The following is a 19,838-nucleotide window of genomic DNA, read 5'->3' on the forward strand; positions in this document are numbered from 1 at the left end:
TTTTTTATAGATTTTTTTTAAGATTAGCTTTAATTTATAGCTGCTTATTTGGATTTAAGGGAATGAAAAATATATAAAATATATATTTTTTCAACCGTATTAACTATGTAACAATATAATATTATATAATAATAAATATATAAAAATAAATAATGCAGAATAAATAATGATAATTGCAAATTATTATATAAACTGAATTATATTATAGTATATAAGGTATATTTTATTGGTAGTGACATGTCGAGATGTATATCATCAACTCACTGTCTGGTTTTATATTCTGCCTTTATTGCACCGACTGTGCTAAATTGTGTATCGCAATAGGAATGTCATCATGTACTGTTATTTCATTTGAAGTATTCAAGTTTAAGACCTGAATTGTTCTATATTGAAATGTTATACATTTTTACTATGCTCTCATCAATAAATACCCCATTGAAACATAAGGTATATTTTAACAAATCGGATAGATTTGTTTTTATTTTTATTTTTATTTTACCTTTACTTTATGACACTTTTTTTTTTTTTTTTTTTTAAAGGATTGAAAAAAAACTGTTCATATAATTTCCATTTCATTAAGGGCTCATGCACACGACCGTATGTGTTTTGCAGTCCACAAAACACAGACCTGCAAAAAACATGGACGACTTTCGTGTGACATCCGTATTGCATCTGTTTTTTTTTTTTTTTGCGGATCCATTGTAACAATGCCTATGCTTGTCCGCAAAACGTGTTCCATCTTTTTTGCAAAACGGCCATACGGATATCCAAAAACAGAATGCACACTGAGTCATTTGCGTTTTTTGGACGGACCCATTGAAGTGAATGGTTCTGCATACGGGCGGCAAAAAAAAACAAAACAAAACGGACACGGAAAACAAATACGTTTACCAGTAAGAAAAAAAAAGGAAAACACTCCTGGAAAATGTTACCACCGTCCACTTTGTATTTCAGGTGAAAGCTCCCTCTCGGGATGTGCGAAGAGTGCTCGGATTAAGAAGAAGCAGAGGAGGAACAGGACAACTTTCAATAGCAGCCAGTTGCAAGCCCTGGAGAGAGTGTTCGAGAGAACTCACTACCCTGACGCCTTTGTCCGAGAAGATTTGGCCAGACGGGTTAACCTGAGTGAAGCCAGGGTACAGGTCAGTACTTGTTTTTAATGGATATGACTATCTACAAGGGTTTGCATCTACAGAATAGGTGTTAAGTGTCCTATTGACGGGGGCCCGATTTCTGGGACCCCATTTGAATGGTTGAATGGTTGAGCATGCCCACTGCCGACTGAAAATTTGAAGGTCTATTCAGTGGGTACAACAGCACCCACCAGCTTCGTTTATTAGGGTATTAATTACCTAGTATAAAGTCTCCAAGAAAGTATTAAGAGACCTCTTGTTAGTCAGGAAAATCGAATGACTACTGCATTGATTTGACCCTCAGCTTCATGCTTCACGTTATTGGGTGTTGGTTGCAGAAAATAGACATTGAGGTTCGACAGTACTCACACTGGACATATTACTTACAGCATTATTAAAAGTTCACCGAACATAAAAAGAGACCCTCCCTAAAATATAACCTTTTTAAGACAATGAACACCATAGAGGATTATCCAAATTGCTGAATGATAAAATAGGTCCCTCAAAGCATAAGCCATGGAGAGTATCCCAAGGATATCACGATACTTAGCTGCCACGAAGGAGGGAGTCCCCTCTCGGCCACAACTATACCGGCATCACAAGTATCTGTGACATTGTCCACACTCCATTTTTCATTACCCATGCAAATTGTTGCTGGCACATTTCTGCTATGTTCACTATCACTACATATCTGGCTACTAGTGTTGAGCACGAATAGCGAATTTGGTATCGCGAATATCGCCACTTCAGGAATTTGCGAATATTTAGAATATAGTGCTATATATTCGTTATATCAAATATTCAGCATTTTTTTTTCCATCTGAACACGATTCCTCTCTGCTTCTTGCTTGTCGGCCAATGAGAAGGAAGCAATGTTAAGTTCGCCACAATACTTAGTGTACTAATCAGTAATCTGTAAAATGTCAAGTCTCACGTAGTGCGAAAACATATTCTAATCACTGCCGATTAGCGCAATCGCGAATATATTGGAGCACTTGACTCTATCTGCGCATAAAGCTATTCTAATGTTCTGCCGTGCCGACCATTTTCTCTAGTCTCAGGAAACTTATACCAGCTTGAAAAAATTTAGCCAAAGTGACCCACGCCTGTATATCGCGTTACGAATTCGCATTATGCGATTTTTACATTGCCGATTTATAGCATTCAATAAAATATTCTCTAATTCTCGAAATTCGCGAATGCATGACGAATATTGTACAAAATATTTGTGAAATATCGCGCATTCGAATATAGCCCCTGCCGCTCATCACTGACCAGCGCATACGTCTGATTCTTCACTCTGAGATCTGACTATAATATCTGCTCAGTATCCTGCTTCTTATGTCTGGTCGTGCACTTGCACTCTGTGCCTAATTGCGAATGATTGTATCTTTCTCATGAGTATCGTTTTACAGAGCATTTATTGGCAAGAGTATTTATCCCGCAATCTATATTGTTGCACAATGTACAGTATATACTGCGGTTGTCACCATGGGTAACACAGTATATTCTGCCCTCTACATCAGGACTAGTGTGCACTTGTTGTACAGACCATGTGGGGGTAGATGAAAGTCTTCATACATCTGTGTTAGTCGACTATATGTTTTTTCTATCTACACAGCCCGGTTACTTTAGTTGCCATTGATAAACCCCATAAACTAACAAAGGGAAACGCGTCGGGCTTGGGTCTAATCATGTGACACTATTGCCATTAGGGCCAGTTCACACAGAGTTTTTTGGTGCTGATTTTGAAGCGTTTCTGCCTCAAAATCAGCTCTAAGGCCCCTTTCACACGGGCGTCATGGATTTGGGCCGGATAAGATGCGGGTGCGTCGCAAGTGCAAAACATTTTAATGCGTTTTGCACGCGCGTGAGAAAAATCGACATGTTTGGTACCTACTCCCGAACATCTTCACAGAAGTTCGGTTTTGGGTTAGGTGTTGTGTAGATTGTATTATTTTCCCTTATAACATGGTTAGGGGCTGAAGGGGTTAAAAAAACCCAAAAAATTATTTAACTCACCTTAATCAACTTGTTCGCGCATCCCGGCTTCTCTTCTTTCTTCAGGACCTGGGTAAAGGACCTTTGATGACATCACTGCGCTCATCATGGTGATGGATCATGTGACGGATCATGTGATGAGAGCAGTGACGTCACCACAGGTACTTTTCCTCCTGCACAGCAAAGAAGAAAGAAGAGAAGCCGGGCTGCGCGAACAAGTGGATTAAGGTGAGTTAAATAATTTTTTTACCCCTCCAGCCCTATTTTACTAAGCATTCTGTATTAAGAATGCTAATATTTTCCCTTATAACCATGTTATAAGGGAAAATAATAATGATTGGGTCTCCATCCCGATCGTCTCCTAGCAACCATGCGTGAAAATCGCAGCATGCTCTTTTTTGGGCGTTTTTCACGCAACACGGGCCCCATAGAAGTGAATGGGGCTGCGTGAAGATCGCAAGCATCCGCAAGCAAGAAAAACGCACAAAATAGAGCATGCTGCGATTTTCACGCAACACACAAGTGATGCGTGAAAATCACTGCTCATGTGCACAACCCTATAGAAATGAATGGGTCCGGATTCAGTGCGGTTCCAATGCATTCACCTCACGTATTGCACCCGCGCGTGTGAAAGGGGCCTAAATCTGCTAAAAAAAACTCCTCAAAACAGCCTTCCAGTCATTTCACTGGGATTCAGCACTTCCACATGTAAAAAATAAGTGTATAAAAAAAGAATCAGTATGTCCTAACTGAGGGCAGCATCAGCGCAGATTTTTCCATTCAAAGTAATGAGAAGCAGAAAAAATTGCACCATTTGAGATGCGCACATACACACGTTATTTTGCGCATCGGGAAAGTACTATAGAATTTAAGTAACAAAATCTGCCTGAAAACCACTTACACTTGCGTAATTTTGGGGCATAAAAATCTGCTCTGATTTTTCACACGGATATTTTGAAAATCAGCCACGTGAACTTGACCCTTAGTGCTTGTTTGGTTACCAGACTGGTGGGCCACATACATTGAGCGTTCCTCTACATTTAGGTTTCCATCTAGTTTGGGTTCAACCTTCTGAGATTATCATATCCTAGTGGTTGCTTGGTTTCTCCACTGGCGGTACATATACTGAGTGTACTGCTCATAGTGATATATATCTGCTATATAGGTCCCCACTTGCCACTATATTATTTATATACATCCCACTCCTCTCTATCCTACTAGCTGTTAGGCTAGCGTTATATAGGGATCGTTTCGAAGGCAGTGGGATCACTCTTTTCAGGGTGGCTATTCCGCTTGAGGTAGCGTGACTCAGGATCAGTCATTCTTTGGACAGCTAAGTATCGTCCTTGGGATACTCTCCATGGCTTATGCTTTGAGGGACCTATTTTATCATTCAGCAATTTGGATATTTCTCTATGATGTTCATTGTTTTAACGTGTTATTAATAAAGGGTATATTTTAGGGAGGGTCTTATTTTCTGTTCTGTAAATTTTTCCTAGGACCCTATTAATTATCTGACTAGTCCACCTAATTATTAATCAGATTGTTAGAAAAAATAGCTTTCAAACATGGTTATCTATTATTTAAGGTTTCATCCAGGTTCAAAACAAGGAGCTGTGTCTACAGAATAGATGATAAGTATCTGATTGATGGGACCCCATTTGAATGCAGTGGTGGTTGAGCATGCACGCTCTTTGGGACTGCTAGAGATAGCCAAGCACCGTACTGGCTTTGAATGGAGCAGCAGTGGCATACCCGATCATGGCTCCATTCAAACAGGAGACACCGGACCACCATTGGATCTTACTGATCAGATATTTTTTCATCTGTCGTATGGATAAGTGATGATTTAAAATGCTTAATGAAAATGGGGTTCATGTACGTTAAATCTTCTGGGTCGTTTTAGCCTAGACAATGTCTAATATGACATGGAGGCACTAACGATGACCTTCCACGAAATTACTTGTACAACATACAGTATATTGTCTACCCGATGTGTGATAGGTCCACTTTGATGTGGATTGCCAAATGGTTATTGCAATAAGGTTTTCCATCTGTATTCACAGGTCTGGTTTCAGAATAGACGAGCCAAGTTTCGTAGGAACGAACGGGCTATGCTGGCCAGCCGGTCTTCCTCCCTCCTAAAATCATACAGTCAAGACCCCATTGTGGAGCAGCAGATCAGCCCCCGACCAACCAACCTGGCACCAGACTTCCTGTCTTGGAACTCAAACAGCTACAGGTAACATAACCCCTACATTTTGTGAATTAGAATTAAGGTTGCTGGGTAACAATATGAAAACATGTCCTCAAAATTGGAGGTACTTGTGGCAAAGAAGACTCCCTTTTAGAAGGCTAGTAACTTAAAATTAGGTCTTGCCTTCTGTACATCTTCTCTCATGTTGGAAGAGGACATCACTGGAGATTGCCCACCAATTGCTCAATTAAAGATCTCTGAACTAAAAGCCCAGCAGAAGAGTTCTGCAATCAGTGGTGATCTTCCACTTAAGATATTTTTTGACATGTCTCAAAGAACCATCACTTTAAAGGGAGTCTTTCACGCCGATTCACCGTATTAACCTAATAACAGACTTATGTCCACGGCATCCCCCCTATTAAAACTGTGCTTACCGTATGTTGCTTGCTATCATCGTTCTGCCGAAAAACACTTTTATTCCATATGCAAATTAGGCTGTGAAGGTGCCCAGGGGCGGCGTTACAGCGGCCGGTGCCCAGGCCCCTGGGTCATTTTCATATGAATCCACTCCCCCTCCGCAGCGTCTGCCCGCCCTTGGTCTCTGCTCTAACCTTTCTCTTCCCGTCTGTAATCCTGCGCATGCGCCGATGACCGTGATATCGGCGCGTACGCATTGAATGACCACAGTCTGGCCCGGGGCATCACAGTTTACCGTGCGCATGCGCCGGCCCTGGCCTAACTTACGTTCTTGCCGTGATCACAGAGCATCACGGCAAGAACCACTGTGGTCATTCAATGCGCACGCGCCGATATCGACGCCCCTGGGCACCTTCACAGCCTAATTTGCATATGTATTAAAAGTGTTTTTTGGCAGAACGATGATAGCAAGCAACATACGGTAAGCACAGTTTTAATAGGGGGGGATGCCGTGGACATAAGTCTGTTATTAGGTTAATATGGTGAATCGGCGTGAAAGACTCCCTTTAAAAGCTATGTACACCTTTGGAGGCATTTTTTTATTATTGTACTCATTTTGAGCTAAAAAAAGATTTCTTCAATTGGTCTTTATTAAACATGTTGAGCCCCTTTCTCTGTACAGCTTTGAGATTCTCTAGTAGCAGGATCTTTGGTCTTACTATGTTCTGTCAGGCAGCTCAGCTGATGATTCCTCATCTCTAATCTCTGACCTCCTAAATACTCATTATAGCTCAATTCCTATCTCACTGATAAGGCTTAAATACGGTAAGTGTTTGTTACCTTTTAGTAATTTAGAGAGAAGGTTTATTAGATGACGGGCACAAAGTGAAAGTATGATTCACACGGCTAAACAGTTAACCCTTTGTGACAGAACGGCTGAATATTTTTAATAAAGACCAATTGAAAAAATGACTTTTAGCCTAAAATGAGTGAAATGTAATCATTAAAAAATTGCCCTGAAAGTGTACATAGACTTTAAGCTTCTGACTTCAAACCAATAACTGATTCAACTTTCAAAAACACACTTTTTTCCAGCTCATCTTTTGTCTGGCCTTAGTGCCCGTATTCAGAAGCCTTTGGGTGAGTCCCCAGGTACGGTAAAGTAGGAAATAACAGAAAAGCGGCTCCAGAAAGCAATTTTCGTCCTCTTTAAAAACTTCTCCTTTATTTCACAATTAATGTATATATATCAATAAATGCAATTCTTGCCATAGATCCAGTGTTCAAATATTTACCTTATCCTAATGTAGTTGAATATAGCGTGGTGTTAAACTATAACTGGATTGTTAATATTTGCGATTTTAATTTAATTGAATGTAACATGTGGCCGTTCACACTGTGCGTTTTCTTTTCCTGGCTATGCACTGGAGTGCGTATGTCAAGCCCTCCCAATGTTACTCAGAGACATAGGACCGACAAGAGTTAAAAGGGCGTAGGATGAAATCCCAGTGGGAACGGCACATGAAATTTAGTATGTAAATGGGTAACAGGTGTTATCATGATGGAGGCTTCAAACCAATAACCTATATCAGAGATGTCCAACCTGCGGCCCTCCAGCTGTTGCAAAACTACAACTCCCAGCATGCTCGGACAGCCTACACCTATCAGCCTACAGCAGGGCATGATGGGAGTTGTAGTTTTACAACAGCTGGATGGCCGCAGGTTGAGCATGCCTGACCTATATGGTTGATACAGAAGTCATGTACATGGCTTATGGAATTGGATGGGCCACAGTGGGGGTGGGGGGGGGGGGCTCTTGGACCCAGATCCAACATATCCAACATATATATCAGTACTCCCACCTACCATGCAGCACTCAATAATGGTGTCTTATGTGCTAGGAGCTTTTGGGCCCCCTCTAGCACCAGTGTCTGCATGTGACTGATACCTCTGCACGCCTTATATCTATGCCATAGACAATGTTGAGAAGCTCTTGGGTAAAATTATAGATTTTACCCATCTCCACAATGAAATTTCTATAGTTTCGATTTTAAGACAATTCCCATGAAGCTTTAACTTTTTATTTTGAATAGTGATTTTTTTTTTCATGAATTCACAATAATAGTTTTCAAAAAGTTTCCAATATTTGCATATGTGACTAAAAACCTTGTTTCCTTTAATTCCACCAGCACTAGTTTGCCGCCTTACAACCCGAACACCAACTCTGTTCCTACAACACTGCCTAACCAAGGTGTCAACATGGCCGACAGCATCGCCAGCCTACGTCTCAAAGCCAAGGAGTTCAGTCTGCACCACAGCCAGGTGTCCACCGTCAACTGAACCCTAGTTAGACAGACACAAAACTATAACTAAGCCAGCCACGAGGCACAGGGTGTGCTGGACACGCCAGGCATGAGCCCATGGCCACCAACGAAAAATGATGTGGCTCCATTTTCCAGCTTCCGTTACTGCAAGAAGATGCTGTGCTCTATGTGACAATACGACCGAAGTCCAGAAAATGGTCACCTGCCTGCTCTTGTGTCATATATTTCATGACAGGATTCATTCAAGCCAGGCCGCGTCTAAGGTCCAGACATTGACCACGAGGACGGGACTCTTCAGAATTTTTTGATTTTTTTCTTGTGACTGTAGATATTTTATACTTTAGACTTTCTTATCAGTAATCAGAATTTTTACCCATTTTGTCTACCTTCCTCATTAGTCCTCTGTTATCTATGCTTTCCCTGTGTCTTGGTACGCACTGTATATATGTAGATACATACTGTGCTCTGTAAATATATCATTTTATACAATTATCAGTGACCTTGGGGCAGACAATGTACACGCCTTGAGATGATGGCTGAATCTTTCATTTTTCTACCATGTTTAAAATCTAATCATGTCTGGAAGCTCAAATTTACCATCTTGTATCAGTATCCATTAAATATGAGTATACATAGTATGGTGGATGCCCCCATTTTGCCCTCTCTCATTCCCCAAGGGCAATCTACCCAGGATGCCCCCTCTATAGAGGTAGCTAATGGCTATGGGGGGAAAATAATAACCCCCTGGCTCTAAAAGGGTTGGAACAGGAGGTACAACCAAGCAGGATAGGGTGTGAACCAGTGCCAGGAGGAAGACACCATTTTTGGGTGTAATATGGAGCATCGTCTCTATATAAACCCCTGACTTTTTTTTTTACACCAGCTCCTCTTTTATAGACAGATTTCTTTATATTAGAAATCCTACTAAAACAAACTTTTGCGGTCCGCAAAAACGAGTTCCGTAGTTCCTTGATCCGTGTCCGTTTTTTCCTCCGTGGGTCTTCCTCGATTTTTGGAGGATCCACGGACATGAAGGAAAAAGTCGTTTTGGTGTCCGCCTGGCCGTGCGGAGCCAAACGGATCCGTCCTGACTTACAATGCAAGTCAATGGGGACGGATCCGTTTGACGTTGACACAATATGGTGCAATTGCAAACGGATCCGTCCCCCATTGACTTTCAATGTAAAGTCAGGTGTCCCTATTAATATACCATAGGATCTGAGTTTTCTCCAATCCGATGGTATATTTTAACTTCAAGCGTCCCCATCACCATAGGAACGCCTCTCTGTTAGAATATACCATCGGATTTGAGTTACATTGTGAAAACTCAGATCTGACAGTATATTCTAACACAGAGGCGTTCCCATGGTGATGGGGACGCTTCAAGTTAGAATATACTAAGAACTGTGTACATGACTGCCGCCTGCTGCCTGGCAGCATCCGATCTCTTACAGGGGGCCGTGATCCGTACAATTAACCCCTCAGGTGCCGCACCTGAGGGGTTAATTGAGCGTATGATAGCCCTCTGTAAGAGATCAGGGGCTGCCAGGCAGCAGGGGGCAGACCCCCCTCCCTCCCCAGTTTTAAATTCATTGGTGGCCAGTGCGGCCCCCCCTCCCTCCCTCTACTGTATTAATTTCATTGGTGGCCAGTGCGCAGAAAATCACGGAAAATGGAACAACGGACACGGATGCACACAACGGTCATGTGCATGAGGCCTTAGTAGGAGCCATATTATCCAGTGTATGGGCCCCTAAAGTCCCGGTTAAAAGGCCAAAAGGATTGTGTGCTGTATGCAAAGCTACATGTTCCTCTCATCTGAAAGACACCCGACATTACTAATCAGGGTCATGCTTATTTGCATTTCAAAGCAAGCTCCATCTTGAGCCCATATGAGGGCATTGAGGGGCCATTTAGCAGCTGCCATTGCACCCACAATGCTGGTATTAGGCTAGGGCTACACGACGAAATGTGTTGCGCGACAATAAGTCGCAGAAAAATCCATCTTAAGTGGTGTTTTATAGCGACTGTCGTGTTGCAGTCGCAGCATGTCGCATGTTGCAGTGTGACACCATAGACTACCATTATAAAAATTGTCGCGCGACATTGGTGTGACAAAATGTCGTGCAACAAATGTCGTCTGTAGCCCTAGCCTTATAAGGGTACTTTCACACTAGTGTTAACATTTTCCGGTACTGAGTCCCGTCATAGGGGCTCAATACCGGAAAAAAAACGCATCACTTTGTTACTAATGCATTCTGAATGGAAAGCAATCAGTTCAGTATGCACCATGATGTCTTCCGTTCCGTCCCTTTTACTGTATTTGGCCTGAGAAAATACCGCAGCATGTGCGGTATTTTCTCAGGCCAAAATTCCGGAACACTTGCCGGATTGCCGGATCCTGCATTAATTTCCATTGAAATGTATTAATGCCGGATCCGGTACCTAAATTGCCGCATGCGTAGACCTTTAAAAATGTGAAAAAATTTAATACTGGATCCGTTTTTCGGGAGGACACCAGAGAGATGGATCCGGTATTTCAATGCATTTGTCAGACGGATCCGGGTCCAGAAACAAATGATTTCCGTTTGCATACGGATTTCCAGATCCAACAATGCTAGTGTGAAAGTAGCCTTTTAAGGGTTCCTCACACAAACATTTTCCAATTATTCCAATCTGGCAGCCATCTTAGAAAAATAAAGTGACTGATGCAAAACCTGTTGAGAGGCAGCCATTTTATGAATTTTACTAATATCTTAGAAATTCTGGTAATGCAGGCTATACATGTGCAGAGAAGTTGTTATATTAGTGAGGCATGAGGCATTCTTTATTATTGGGGATGGCTGGGTACTAGGCTTCAGTGATGTCACTGAATGTATGACTGTTGAATACCTTTAAAATGGCTGCCTGTCTTCTGTGAAGGCCTCATGAGGTAAAATTAAAGTAACCAATCAGAGTTCAGCTTTCATTTCTAAACTGCACTGGAGAAATAATAGGTGGATTCTGATTGGTTGCTGTGGGTAACAAGGAACTATGGTTGCTGGGAGCTGTAGTTTTACAACAGCAGGAGAGAGACACTTCATGACAGTGCCTGTATGTGACAGAAGCCATGGTGCCACCACCAGAAACAGACCATTTATAGTAATGACTTCACTCTTATTTTCACAATGTTTTCACTCTGATATCACATATTATTTAATTTCTTCTTCATCTTATCGATAGCCAAAATATATCCAGTCAAATTCCACAATGATGGATTAAGGCCTGAAAACCTGACAATACCTGAATGTGCAATAGTTTTCACAGCTGAAGGTTTGCTACAGTGGTATAGGCTAATACTGTTTACATGCACTGATACAGTGGGAAAAAAAATCATCAGAGATTTGCATTGCCCCAATATTTTACAGAACATTACTTTAGACTGGATGCAATTGTAGCAAACTCTAAGCTGTGAGAAGTATTTGGTATTATGAATTTTGCTTTTCAAGACCTATGCTTGCGGCCAGTGAATGAAAATATCCTTGGTTAAATCAGAAGACTCCACCTGTCCTGTCCCTGAACTTAAGTTTGCAAGCACAACTGAGGGTTTGTTACCATGTATCAGTGTATGGCCTCATGCACACGACCGTTGTGTTCCGTTCCGCAAAATGGGGTTCCGTTGTTCCGTGATCCGTTTCCGTGTGTCTTCCTTTATTTTTGGAGGATCACCAGACATGAAGGAAAGTAAAAGAAAGTCTAAGTCAAGTTTGCCATGCAAATGATAGGAAAAACCCGGATGCGGATGACAATCTTGTGTGCCTCCGTGTTTTTTCACGTACCCATTGACTTGAATGGGTCCGCGAACCATTTTCCGTGAAAAAAATAGGACAGGTTATATTTTTTGGATGTACTGGAACCACGGATCACTGACGCGGATGACAAACGGTGCATTAGCCGAGTTTTCAACGGACCCATTGAAAGTCAATGGGTCTGCAGAAAATCACGAAAAACGGAACAACGGACACGGAATGAAACAACGGTCGTGTGCATGAGGCCTATGTAGGAGGAATTAGTCTACATTACAACAGATTGCAGCAGTGGGAGAAAGGCTTGCATTTCAGCATTGAGCTGTCAACAAGAAGGTTCCTATTCATTGACAACAAGCAAAGATTTTGAAAATGAAGAATCGTAACTTGAACTTTATTAGAATATGGCTACATGCACACGACAGTATGTGTTTTGCGGTCCGCAAATTGCGGATCAGCAAAAAAAAATTGATGCCATCCGTTTTTTTTTTTTGCGGATCCATTGTAACAATGTCTAAAACGGACAAGAATAGGACATGTTCTATTTTTTTTTTGCGGAGCTACGGAACGGACATACATGGTGTGCTGTCTGCATTTTTTGCAGACCCATTGAAATGAATGGGCCCGCATTCTATCCGCAAAAAAAACCCGGAAACGACACAGAAACTAACAACGTTCGTGTGCATGAGGCCTATTATCTCTGCTCCATCTTCTGCTTCTTGTTTCGTAAATTTCTGATTTTGGATTAATTGGGTCCTCTGTATTCATGTGAATGAGGGGTGAGCTGCAATACCAGACACTGCCCATGACCAGGGGTGGCGCTGTCTCAGAAAAAAATCCTTTGGATGGGGGCGATATTAGAATATAAATATGCTTGTTGAATATTCACCTCATATTGTTATTATGCCAATTCTCTATATATTTACATTTTCTTCGAGGAATTCTCCACTTTCGTTCACCCCCTGCATAGCTGAAGGTAAAGGGGAGTGACCTTGCTTCCCTTGGAAACGTCCAAGCGCCGTCCAGACCCAGACGCATAGGAAGCGTCCTACTCCCTCCAGCAGGTACGGATGTGTTATACGTTTTTGAACATGATGATTCTGATCGAGCTCAGGCCTCAATTGACGTTATAGAATAGCGCCATCACAGGCCGTGACAGGTACTGCACCCCACAACACACATGGTGATAATCATGAACTAGCTTTTTATAACATTCATTTTGTCGTTTGCAAAAAAAATAAAAAAGCATAAAAAAATTAAAAGTATTTTATTAAACAGTCAGTATTACGGATCACGCTTGTCTTGTTTCTGTACTTTGTGAAATTGTATCTGTCAAGGAAGGTTTTTGTCTTGTGATAATATTACAGAAAAAAATAAATTCTTACTTTTCCAAATGACCTTTTTGCAGTAGTAAAATATCTTTTTGGCGCAAAATGAATTTTATTTACAAGTAATGACTTTACTGTAGATTTGCGTGATGTCCACTAGGGGGAGCAGAGGAGCTAACTCAATCTTGTTTTATTATTAAGTTCCATATACAGTATTAACCCCTTAGTGGACCTTGAATGTCACAGGGGTGAAAGCAGTGTCTGAAGCGGGCTCAGGAGCTGACCCTTCTGCATAGTTGGTTTGTGCTGTATAGGGCCTCATACAAACAAACATATTTCCTTTCCGTGTCCGTTAAGTTTTTTTGCGGACTGTACGTGGAACCATTCATTTCAATGGGTATGCAAAAAACGGACGTTTGAATAAAATTGAATATGTCCTATTATTGTAGGCATTACGGACAAGGAGAGGACCGTTCTATTAGGGGCCAGCTGTTCCCTTCCATAAAATACGGAATGCACACGGACGTCATCTGTATTTTTTGTGGATCTGTGTTTTGCAGACTGCAAAGTACATACGGTCGCATACATGAACCCTTACACAGCTGACACCAGCCTGCAGCGACCCGGGATTGGAGACAACTCTGATCCTAGCTGTTAAGCCCCTTAGATGCCGCGGTCAATAGTGATCCCGGCATCTGAGTGGTTAAACAGGGGAACAGGAGTTCTTCTGTCCATAGCTTGGAACCCTATGGCCCCTTTCACACGGGCGAGTATACCGCGCGGGTGCGATGCGTGAGTTGAACGCATTGCACCAGCACTGAATCCGGACCCATTCATTTCTATGGGGCTGTTCACATGAGCGGTGATTTTCACGCATCACTTATGCGTTGCGTGAAAATCGCAGCATGTTCTATATTCTGCGTTTTTCACGTAACGCAGGCCCCATAGAAATGAATGGGGTTGCGTGAAAATCGCAAGCATCCGCTTCTAGGTGACAGTCTATTCACTGTATTATTTTCCCTTATAACATGGTTATAAGGGAAAATAATAGCATTCTAAATACAGAATGCATAGTAAAATAGCGCTGGAGGGGTTAAAAAAAAATAAAAAAGTTAACTCACCTTCTCATCTTGATCGCGTAGTTCCCGGTCTCTTTACTTCTTTAATGATGAGCTGTGGGCTAAAGGACCTGTGGTGACGTCAGATCACATGCTCCATCACCACGGGTCATTTAGCCCACAGCTCATCATTAAAGAAGTAAAGAGACCGGGAACTACGCGATCAAGATGAGAAGGTGAGTTAACTTTTTTATTTTTTTTAACCGCTCCAGCGCTATTGTACTATGCCTTCTGTATTCAGAATGCTATTATTTTCCCTTTATAACCATGTTATAAGGGAAAATAATACAATCTTCAGAACATCAATCCCAAGCCCGAACTTCTGTGAAGAAGTTCAGGTTTGGGTACCAAACATGCGCGATTTTTCTCACGCGAGTGCAAAACGCATTACAATGTTTTGCACTCGCGCGGAAAAATCGCACGTGTTCCCACAACGCACCCGCCTCTTATCCAGGCCAAAAATATGACGCCCGTGTGAAAGAGGCCTATAGGACGCAATCGAGGAGGGTTGAATGGTTGTTATGGCAGACTGAGGCCTAATGAAGGTCCCCAGTCCTGCCATGTTACTACTCCTGTTACACCCTGCCCCTGGATAACAGGAAAATCACAATACAAGCTTGATCGAAGGTTCAGCTCCCCTAGGGGGATTATTGAAAAAATAATAATAATAAAATGTAAAAAAATGTAATAACGTTTTTACAAACTGTAAAAAATTTAATAAAATTTGTACAAATTGAAAAAAAATATTTAAAAATTTCAAAATGTTTTTACAAAAAAAATGTAATAACCTTTTTACAAATGAAAAACAAATATTAAAAATTAAAAAACAACGCCCCCTTCCCTTCTCAAGAATAGCATAATTGTTATTGCTGCATCTGAAAATGTCCAAAATATTAAAATATCACGTTATCTGACACGGTGAAAAATATAGATTTTTCTGGTCGCCTTGCCTCCCTAAAAAATATAATAAAGGATTTTTGCACACTAAAAAACAATGAGCCAATAAAATCTACAGCTCACCGCACAAGAAGCAAGCTCTCACACAGCTCTGTTAATGGAAAAATAAAAAACACAACATAAAGCAAATTTTACTACTAGTAAAGCTGAACAGAAGCTATAAGAAGTTGTTATCACTGTGATGAAAATGACCCACAAAACAAGGTTAGGCCTCGTTCGCATTTCCGTTTTTAGCAGTCCTGTGCTATCCAGATTTTCCACGTACACCACACGTTCCCATTGATTTTAACGTGTTTGCTCACACATCAGTGATTTTCCACGGAATGTGGGTCACTGGAAACATCACGGAGACGTGCACTACTTAGGTTGTGATGTGGCCCACACATGACCATTGAAGTCTATGGATCTGTGATAAACCACTGACAGAATACGGGTGCTATCTGTGTTTGGTCCGTTTTTCACTGACCGTTGGTAGAAGAAATTAATTTCCTGCCAAGTAGTGTCTGTGGAATACAGAAGACATGCGAAAAAAAAACGGACACATGGATCCTTCACGGATATCTTAAATGAGGCCTTAATAAGTCAATTTTAACAAATAGTCGATGCCGTAAAAATGAACTACCTCCCCCCCCCACATTATGTTCCATTCATCCCCACAATAATTAAAATAATTTTTTTATAGTTTGCAATACCTTGCTAGGGCACCTGTCAGAAGGATCAACTCTATTAGGCTAGAGTCTAGACATGCTTTCTGGTGGGGTTGATCCTGCTGATTAAACCGATACCTGTATTGTTAAAATTGGTTTTGCCGTTCCAGAAACAAAAAAAAACCTTTTATTATTTACACAAATGAGGGCTTCGGTGCACCGAGGGGCGTGGTCAGCACTAGAAAGTGGAGGAGCTGAGGTGCACTGAGAGACTAAGACCCGCCCCTTAGTGCACTGAAGCCCTCATTTGTGTAAATAATAAAACATTTTTTTTCTCTCAGGAACGCTGCAACGATTTTCACAAGGCAGGTATCCTTTTTCAATCAATCGTAGCAGTCATGTTGATGCTGCTGACGGGTGCTTTTTAAAGGGAATCTGTCACCACATACATCAGCATTAGACCAGCTGACATGTGAGACGTGCGCTCGCCGACTGAATGTAAGGCCTCATGCACACGACAGTGTTTTTTCACTGTCAGTGATTTGGCTTCAGTGGTCCGTGTCCGATTTTGCTTCAGTTGTGTTTCCTTGTGTCTTCCTTTTTTTTTGTCTGACAGGGGTAAAAAAAAGAAAGGTTAATGAAAAGTGTAATTTTATTGCACCAAGGTCTTGTAGAAAAAAACGGACACGGATGACATACCAGTTTTGCATCCGTTTTTTTTGACAGACCCATTGACTTGAATGGGTCCGTCCTCCGTTTTCCACTGACAAGAATAGGACAGGTTATATTTTTTTTGACGGACTGGAATCAAGGATCACGGACGCGGAGAAAAAACGGAGGACTATCAGTTTTTTTTCACAGCTCCATAGAACTGAATGGGACCTCTGCTAAACTGTGAAAAATGACGGAACGGACGCGGATGCACACAACGGTCGTGTTCATGAGGCCTAAAGCCTCTTTCACACTACCGTTTTTTTCTTCCGATTTGCGGGCCGTTTTTTGCGTTACGTATACGGAACCATTCATTTCAATGGTTCCGCAAAAAAACTTAATGTACTCCGTATGCATTCCGTTTCCGTATTTCCGTTCCGTTGAAAGATAGAACATGTGCTATTATTGCCCGAAAATCACGTTCCGTGGCTCCATTCAAGTCAATGGGTCCGCAAAAAAATCGGAACACATACGGAAATGCATCCGTATGTCTTCCGTATCCGTTCCGTTTTTTCTGAACCATCTATTGCAAATGTTATGCCCAGACCAATTTTTTGTATGTAATTACTGTATACTTTATATATCATATGGAAAAACGGAACGGAAACACAACGGAAACAAAAAAAACGGAACAACGGATCCGTGAAAAACGGACCGCAAAACACTGAAATAGCCATACAGCAGTGTGAAAGAGGCCTAATGCTGTTGGCCCTATATCCATAGGTGGCCGCAATGTTGCGAAAATAGCTTTGTTAAAATATGTAAATTAGCCCCTTAGGCCTAGTTCACACGAACGTATGGCTTTTAGAGTTTTTTGCAGTTCGTTGTTCCATTTTTGAGTTCCGTTGTGTTTCCGTTTTATTTCCGTTTTTCCGTTCCGTTTTTCCGTATGCCATGTACAGTATACAGTAATTATATAGAAACAATTGGGCTGGGCATAACATTTTCAATAGATGGTTCAGAAAAAACGGAACGGATACGGAAGACATACGGATGCATTTCCGTATGTGTTCCGTTTTTTTTGCAGACCTATTGACTTGAATGGAGCCACGGAACGTGATTTGCGGCCAATAATAGGACATGTTCTATCTTTCAATGGAACGGAAAAACGGAAATACGGAAACGGAATGCATACGGAGTACATTCAGTTTTTTTTGCGGAACCATTGAAATTAATGGTTTCGTATACAGAATACAAAAAAACGGCCCGTACACTCGCAAAAAAAAAAAACGTTCGTGTGAACTAGGCCTTAGTGCAAAGAGGGTGGTGCCGTTGCACCCAGAGGTTCCGCTCTCTGCCTCCTATGCCTCGCTCCACCACTGTCATTGACAGGCCAGGCATTGAAAACATATTCACTCCTGACCCTGAAGTCTCTGCTGGTCCTAGACAATCCCCCGTGAGCTAAATACATCAATAGCCCACATGTTGGGTTTCTATTCACTGTCCACATGCATAGATTTTGAAAAAGATTGAATCACAAAGTATTCCTCCAACACAGACTTAAAACTGACTTTAAAAAATTCCCCTCATGATTTACACATCCCTGTGTGTCACTTTTTATTCCAATCTCAATCCATTAGCCTGAAGCGAACCCACATAAAAGTCCATTATTCTTTAACATTGACTTTGTCGCCGCCTAGTGTCCAAAAATGTACATTACATTGATGTAACCCCAGTTCACAGGACTGGTCCCCCGACAATGTGCTGACCAGGGGCGTAGCTATTGGGCAAGCAGGGGAAGCCGCTGTTTTGGGGCCCTGACCCAGAAGGGGCCCATCCAGGAGCAGGAGGACTAAAGGATTTGGTCAGGGCCCCCTCAACAGTATTACACAATTAATTTATATACAGTGACAGTATAGACAGTGTAGAAAAGGGATGGAACAGCTGCCAGGCCTGGTCTGAGAGAGCGATATTTACCAGCCACAGGAATGGGGCGGCATGAAAGGAAGGGTTTGCGAAAAAATTACTGGGGTAAGGGGGGCCCCATTCCAAATTTTGCTGTGGGGCCCAATCATTTCCAGCTACGCCACTGGTGCTGACTGGAGGGTGGGGTCTCGTTCCAACCAAGCATTCATTTTTCCTACAGCATCTGAAATCTGAAGCTGTCTGAAATAAAATATATTTGGAGTCCTGCTTGCTGACGGTTTTCAAATACCAAGTAGTGAGGCACTTTTGCGTTTGCTGCCTATATGGCTGATCTTGGCTTCTTTTTACAAGGGTTTTCTCTTGGTCTCTTTGTTCTTTCGGCAATCCTTTTATAAGCTATCCTACATCCTCTTCCCAGCCCTGCGCCTTTTATTTTATTTTTTATGGTTCCTGCTCGTAATAGCACACGCTGTTTTTCTTTCTTTCTAAATCTGTCTGCGCGAAGTGTCCTATTACCTGAGCCTTGTAAAAAAAAAAAGTGAGACGTCAATAGCCGAGCCCGAGTCTAGACGAAGACTCCCCGGCCGTCTCTCAACGTCACGCATAATCCCGCAGACGTCACAGGAAATCCCAGGGAGACAAAAGACGCACCTTTTCCCATGCATGCAGGCAGGGAAAGGGTTAAATGTATATCGAGGGGGGGTGGAAGAATGAAGAAACAGAAAAATGTGCGCGCCCCCAGAAAGCAGACGCCATTGTGGCTGTAAAATCTGATCCAGATAACCACAGCAATGTCTCCCGCATACAAAGAGAATGTGAGCGCCATAGAGAGCATTAACACCAGGGGCCCGGGAAGGGGGCGGCGGGCTCTTCTGCCAACACATCATACCCCAGGGTCCTGAAGAATAATGTTTCGGAGTGCGCTGTTGTGCTCACACTTACACGTATAGGTTTTTATTTGTTTTGGTGTGTCACACATCAGAACCAGAGGCTCAGATTATACAAGCAACCCCCGGTTTCCTTTAACAGGTCAACCATGGAGATTTCCACGAAATAATGGGCTTAGTGCAGCACGTGATGACACTATGGCGGTTTTTAGAGGAAATTCAAGAGGTCATCGGGTCCTAGAGGGGGTGTAAAGATCAAAACAAACCCAGAGATGGTTCACTGGGATCATGTGAAGCCATGTTTCGCTGCATATTTAAAGAGGACCTCTAACCTCTCCTGACATGACTGTTGTACTTGCAGTCCCCCATGTAATAACAATTGAGAAAATTCTATTCTTATGACTCTATGTTTTACCATTCCTCTATTATTCCTGCCAGAAGCTATGAATTAATTTAAAAAAAATTCT

The 19,838-nt window shown here is 41.9% G+C and overlaps 1 protein-coding gene across 2 annotated transcripts in view; it reads left to right on the forward strand.

The window, feature by feature from the left end:
* Positions 1 to 8,708, forward strand: part of PRRX2 (paired related homeobox 2) — a 36,840-nt gene extending 28,132 nt beyond the window's left edge. The window contains exons 2-5 of one of the 2 annotated variants that reach the window (XM_044306439.1): positions 955 to 1,142; positions 5,201 to 5,376; positions 6,844 to 6,900; positions 7,938 to 8,053. In XM_044306439.1, the coding sequence (XP_044162374.1) occupies positions 955 to 1,142; positions 5,201 to 5,376; positions 6,844 to 6,865 (386 nt within the window). In that variant the 3' untranslated portion in view covers positions 6,866 to 6,900; positions 7,938 to 8,053. Of the gene's footprint in view, positions 1 to 954; positions 1,143 to 5,200; positions 5,377 to 6,843; positions 6,901 to 7,937 lie in introns of both variants that reach the window. The other variant, XM_044306438.1, reaches the window with a different exon arrangement.
* The last annotated feature ends 11,130 nt before the right edge of the window (positions 8,709 to 19,838 follow it).

This window comes from Bufo gargarizans, chromosome 9 (assembly GCF_014858855.1).
Source record: "Bufo gargarizans isolate SCDJY-AF-19 chromosome 9, ASM1485885v1, whole genome shotgun sequence".
In the NCBI taxonomy this organism is placed as follows: domain Eukaryota; kingdom Metazoa; phylum Chordata; class Amphibia; order Anura; family Bufonidae; genus Bufo; species Bufo gargarizans.